The sequence below is a fragment of the Azolla caroliniana genome, unplaced genomic scaffold (assembly GCF_043228905.1).
Source record: "Azolla caroliniana isolate FFs.n. ecotype wild unplaced genomic scaffold, voAzoCaro1.0.p SCAF_7, whole genome shotgun sequence".
Classification (NCBI taxonomy): Eukaryota; Viridiplantae; Streptophyta; class Polypodiopsida; order Salviniales; family Salviniaceae; genus Azolla; species Azolla caroliniana.
The window spans coordinates 11,124,829-11,131,126 of record NW_028230442.1 but is presented as its reverse complement, the minus strand read 5'-3'; the positions used below and the strand labels follow the sequence as shown (position 1 = coordinate 11,131,126).

At 36.1% G+C, this 6,298-nt stretch overlaps 1 protein-coding gene across 1 annotated transcript; it reads right to left on the bottom strand.

Annotated features, from left to right (window-relative positions):
- Positions 1 to 561: 561 nt before the first annotated feature.
- On the bottom strand, positions 562 to 3,586 carry LOC147861963 (protein RER1A-like). The gene is made up of 4 exons (XM_087322917.1): positions 2,930 to 3,586; positions 1,345 to 1,525; positions 1,212 to 1,244; positions 562 to 825 (listed from the first exon to the last, which is right to left on the bottom strand). The coding sequence occupies exons 1-4, from the start codon at positions 3,394 to 3,396 to the stop codon at positions 751 to 753; spliced, it is 756 nt and encodes a 251-aa protein (XP_087179043.1). The 5' UTR covers positions 3,397 to 3,586; the 3' UTR covers positions 562 to 750.
- Positions 3,587 to 6,298: the final 2,712 nt, after the last annotated feature.

The window sequence follows — 6,298 nt, the reverse complement described above, 5'->3', positions numbered from 1 at the left end:
TTTTGTCAATAAATTAAGCCCAACAAAGAAAATATCCAATCTTTGGAGGAAGAATCAACAATCATGCTAGCAAGAGAAAACAATCTTCATTAGTTTTTTGGAAAAAGAAGTTAGACGATGATTACAACCAACAGAAACTCCTTGAAGACAGATGTATGATTTAAGCCTTATCTCTTTATTGGTCAATGTTTATCCACAGGATGGCTATTATTTGATAAAATGGGATGAGGTAGTTGGAATGAAATTCATTTGAAGCATCCTGTCCAGCTCTCAATACCATTCCCTTGGTTTATTATATACCAAGTAAAAATGTCAAAATGATATTGTATTATAACCCACCTAAAACACCCTGCAAAATGCAACATCATGTGCCATGTAACATAAACAAAGTAAAATGATCAAAATAATATCTAGTACTAACTCTGTTTAAGTAAAATGATCAAAATTATATCTACTACTAACTCTGTTTACATCAAATATATATCTACATAAACCAAGGGACAATCTGCTGGAATAGACAAACCAAAAGAAATTATGTATGGATAGCAAATTATTGCACCTCCTTTTCTCATGATTGATTTTACAAAAAAATCCGAAATGATTCCAATGACCTTTCCAAGTGTTTGAAGCAAGTGATCAAACAACAATGTTAAATATTCTAAAGGTGTTGTTAAATGAACAACTCTAAACATGGGTCTCATGACGAAAAGGCATTAAGAACTGCTATCTCAGCAAATCTTTATCAACACCTCACCCAGAAGCCTCAGCATCAGTATTATCTTTGATCCCCGAGGTTCTTATATCCTCCTGAAGTTTTTTGAAATCCTACACAAAGTAACCATCATTACAAAATTATTTGTCAGTGAATATGGACACGTATTAGAGTACACTGCAACTACAAAACACATGAACTTTTGTGATTATTGGTTTTCTCCACTAAAGTTGAAAGTGCAGGTAAATTTAACAAAATACCCCTTAAATTGTTCACCAGAACTCAATTAAGTACCACTCTCATTTTCGAAAAAATCCCAAAAATACCGCTCATTTCTCAAAATTCTAAACCAAGCTCTCTCTATACAAATTCTTTCTCAGTGAAGAGAGGTACGTGTATTTTGAGGGAAATGGGGACACAATAAAAACAGAGAATGACCATCACCACTCTTTGCCTCATCGATTGAGTGTAGCAGGTTTTAATCTCTAGGAATGCTTGCCTTTTCAGATGTTGCTGCCTTCCCTGCGTAACGCTGTGTCGATGCAAGATATACCACAACCATCAAGAAAATAAGATGAACTAGAATACAAAATAAACTATAAAACTACAAAAGAGAAAAACATGGCATTCACCTGTTTACCAAAATCAAATGGGACATATTTGTACTTGATCATATGTCTCAATTGTCGCTTCATTGTAAGGACAAAGAGTACTATCCAGTAGAGCAAGAGAATGGGCCAAAAGACAGGGATATCAAACACAGAAAAGAATGTCATTACGAATGCAATACATATCGCTTTTGTCAATGAGTACCTGCAAATGCAGTGAAAATTTATGAGTACAAATCTATTCTCTTGCAAGATCACCAAAGCATCACTGAAAAACAACTGAACATTATACTCTTAATTCTTAAATTTATGGACTTAACATACATTAGGTGTAATTCTTATTTGTTTCCTACACAAGAATGACCTCCTTCCTTCACCTTGGGATCACAGATATGCTTAGCTCGCTGCTTACATTTGTACTTTAAGCATCACATGCTTAAGGATCTGTCAATCTGAACAGTAAAAGGCCTGTCTGTATGGAGACATAGCTCCCTATAGAGCTAGCTTAAGAGGGTAATGCCTACATTCACAAGTACATTGTTTTGTAACACAATCATAGATAATCATACTTTGTCTCCGTACGTGAATCTGTTGGCAACTGCCAATGGATACAAAGTATTGGTTAGAGATGCTGGAGTTTCCATGTGTGAAACCACAAAAAGTTTAAGGAAATATCATATGTACAATGAGAAAAAACATCACGAGATTAAATTTAAAAATGTCTAAAGCCTTCAAACACCATGCTGTAAAATTCAGAGTCATCATCAACCACAATCATATATGCAGAATGAAAATAAATTCTTCTTCGTTTTTCCTATAGCAATTTGAACCATTAAAAGAGTTTTTTATGACATCCCATTTGCCCAATTATACCAAAAACAACTGGATTACACTATATACAGATAGGCTTCTATACCTTCACACACATATGATGAGAATATCTGGCACTTCATACCACCTTCCTAAAAATGTCAAATAAACCCAAAGATATAAAAACGTTATGGTCATTTTTGGAATGTATCCTAAAAGGAGCATCTTGCATAATCCATTGATACCTGATCTTGTCCTAAAACTACCTAGAAGAACAGAGCATTGATTGACCTGTCTGAGTTCATACAATCAGAAAGAAAAAACGAAACTCAAGTTCTGTAATACTCTTCAACACAGTAGAAAAGAAACAAGTAAATCCTATAAATAGAACATACACACGCAGACTATATGTGTGTATACATATAGACGCACAGGGAATAACAGTAAAGAAGAAACCAGAAAACCGCTGAAATGATATATATATATATATATATATATATAAACATGTGCAAGAAAAAAGAAGAAGAGAGAAAGGAGTGGGTTTTGAAAGATAACAGTAGCAACAAAATCACGGACGGAATTTAACCATGTACATTGTGAACCTATATAGAAAAGCAGATACAAAGGAATAAGTAGTAGTAAAGAAAGAAAGAAACCAAGCAGGGTTCTTTCGATGATATGTAAATGAGCGCACATATAGAAGGAAAACAATGAGGAAAATAAAAAATAGAAAATACCCATGGTCTTAAGAGAATCAAAAAAGAAGGATGAAGAAGAAGAAGAAGAAGTTAATTTATACCAGAATTTGAACTCTGGCAAGCGACGAAGGAATGGCTTGAATTCATCAGTGGCTTTGGTGGGTAGGGAAGGGGCTAGGGTGTCTGGATCAACTTGGGGGGAGAGGAAGGCGATGAGGAGGTTGAGGAGGTAAATGGCGAGGCCATAGGTGACGATGTAGAAGCCGTGGAGGAAGAAGAAGACCCGGATGCTGTAGACGCAAGCAACAGCCACAGTAGCCATCCATCTCCATAGGGGATATGGCGTGCATCGGTCCATCCATTGTTGTGATTTACTCCACAACCTGCTCTGCCATCGCAGCAGCCACAGGCTACTAGATCTAGATGATGATGATGAAGAAGATCCACCATCACCATCACCATCACCATCACCCCCCACTACTACTACTGATGACTTCGTCTCCATTTCCCCTGTGTACAAAGATGTTGTTGTTGTTGTTGATGCTGCTGCTGTTGCTGCTGCTTCCATCTCTCCTGATGATGATTGATGCCACAGCAAGCAAAGCAATAACAACGTCCAAGCAATAACAACGTCGATTCGATCTGATCTGATCTCTGAATGAATGAATGAATGAATGTGTAGATCGACAAACGCGGATGAATGGGAGATCTCTAAGAATGGAGAAGAAGAAGAAGAGGCCTTTTCTTTGTTTTGTTGTCTTCCCTTCTTTCCTTTACTTTCTGTCTCTCTCTCCCTGCAACACACACACACACACAAAGTTGGGTCTTGGGAGAGGGAGACGGATTTCTTCTTCCTTTTATGTACATACTTCCCTTCCTTCTTTTCCTTCATACATACATACATACATACATACATACATACATACATAACTCTGAACTCAACTCATGAGATTGAGATTGAAATTGAAATTTGAGATGGCCATCCATTCGTCTCTTTCTCTCTTTCTTCTTTTTGGTGAAAATAGCAATGGGCACGGTTTTAGCTCAAACCCAACCAAACCGTTAAGCCATGGTTTAACGGTTTATTGGTTCCAAAAATATTTAATGGTTTGGTTTGGACTCCCGATAAACGGTTCGATTTCAGTTCTGTTCGGTTCTAAAACTCGGGTTTATAGGTTTTTGGTTAACTTTTTTTTTTACCTTAATAGTTTATTAATGTAATGGTTTAATTAATGGTTGTTTATTGATTTAATTCATTTAACTTAAATGTTTATTTAATTTAATGGTTCAAATAAAGTTTCTTTATTGATTTAATAAATTTAACTCAAATGCTTATTTAATTTAATGAAATTTTGTTTCTTTAGATGTTTAACTAGTTTGACTTAAGTTGTTACGTTTAAATTTTTTATTAAATGGTTCGATTCAGTTTCAACTTTTCCCTAAACGGTTTGGTTTTAACTTTTTCTTAAATGGTTTGGTTTAAATAATGAGAGTTCATAAACGGTTTGGTTTGGTTTGGTTTCTTTGCCTTGAAATCAAACCGAACCGTGCCCATTGCTAGGTGAAAACACACAATTATATTAATAAATGTGTGTGGAAATCACTACTTACAATGGGCATGACAAATGGAGTATGGTCACCCACTAACTACACTACACTACATGAGTAGTAATGGAACATGTTAAAATTGCCAATAAATAGGCAAGACGAACACTCCATTGAGGAAAGAATTTCCACGTGCTCCAATAAAGAAAATTGTCACATTAGTACTCCCTTTAACTTTCGTAGATATGCTTTCACTCCATGTCTACCATAGAATACAAAAGCGTTGCGCATGTCCCAATTATGACGCAATCCCCAATATCTCAGAAATAAGAAAAACGATCCCCATCTCTGATTTTGGGTCAACCTGTGTAAATTGTGCAAACACCCACTATCACACCGTGATAAAACTTCCCAAATTCAAGAAATGTAACTCCAAATCTGACAAGCAATCGGACATTGTACAAATCGATGAATATTAGCTTCCATTTGAAAAGTGCAAAAGAAGCAATTACCCGTTGCTAGTCCACGATGCTTTAGAGCTAATCCCAAAGGCAATCCTCCAATCAAAACTCTCCAAATGAAGGCCTTTGCTACAACTGACAATTTAGAATGCCAACTACATTGTAAGATCTACCACCACCCATGATCAGGTTTGTGTATTTTCCGTTCTTCTTCCACCTTAGATGATAGTCATCCAAGAGACTCAACAGAGCAATGATATAAAAGATTGGTAGTCACTTGTAACAACGACGTTTCACCCTGTAAACACCAATCAATCCACGGTTGTTCTCTTGTTTGTGAAGGTAAGGGACCTTGCATCAATGCAATATTTTGTAGTTGTTGCCATATAAACCCATAAATAAGCGGGATGCGTAATAATTGTCACGTTTCAACAAACTCCAAAATTCTTTAAGATGGAGCCTCAATTATATCTCCCACCTCATTGACCCCCAAACGAAACAAATGATTAAATTGAGAGTGCAATCTCTCCTTTCCTGGCCAACATAATAACCATGAAGACACAAGTAACTCTTTTTACAAAGAATTACAATGTTCTCTACTAGATTATGGTTTCCATACACATAACAAGAGTGCTTCTTGCCATGAGGTAACCAAGTGTTGAACACATGAAGACCCCAAATTCCTAAGTGAAATACATCCATTCAGTAATTGCCACCATGAAGCCATAATCATTGTCCTCCCATGTGTTAAACCCTTGTTCTCAATGAAATATTGAACAATAGATATCCATGGTTGTGAGTTTGAACACATGTCTTGTAATAATGAAAATATACGAGCCACCATATGCATAGATAAGTTTAATATTCCAGCTCCCCCCAAGTGCTTAGGGGTTGCTAGGTGATTCCACGCAACCCATGTGATTCCCATCTTCATAGTATGAACCATATATACCATACGTGCATTCACATTCGAGAATGCTTCGATCATTCCAGTATGGTAAACATTGTCGAAGTACCATACTTTTGTATTCATTACTTATTATAAGGTAAAAACGATTTTAAGGTAAGAAAGTTAAGGTAAAAAGTGTAATAATAAAAAAACACAAGAATGTTTTGATAACATACGCATTCGTTTGCATTCGTATGAAAAAGAATGTTTGCCAATGCATTCGAGCATATTACGTATTATGCCCATCTTATCCCTCTTCTTCCACAACAAATATCGAAGAGGTTGCAAAACATTATGCAAAGCCTTCTTTGTCCTAGCAACAATGGCAAGTAATATAGTATCATGGGTTCCATAATACATTGTACAACCTTCAAGCGTACATGAAATGGCCAAGATTGTGACTTCCAATACATGAACTTATCCCTCAACTTATTAGACATCCATTCAATCAATTGACCATTTGTAACATTCATTCCTAATGGATAGCCCAAGTGTCGAAAAATAGAGCCTTCCTT

Excerpts from the sequence above, each read along its gene's own strand:
- LOC147861963 (XM_087322917.1), bottom strand. The coding sequence starts at position 3,396 with ATGGAAGCAGCAGCAACAGCAGCAGCATCAACAACAACAACAACATCT. Across the intron at positions 1,526-2,929 it reads TTGCCAGAGTTCAAATTCTG|GTACTCATTGACAAAAGCGA; the intron begins GTATAAATTAAC and ends CTGCATTTGCAG. Across the intron at positions 1,245-1,344 it reads CATTTGATTTTGGTAAACAG|CGTTACGCAGGGAAGGCAGC; the intron begins GTGAATGCCATG and ends GCATCGACACAG.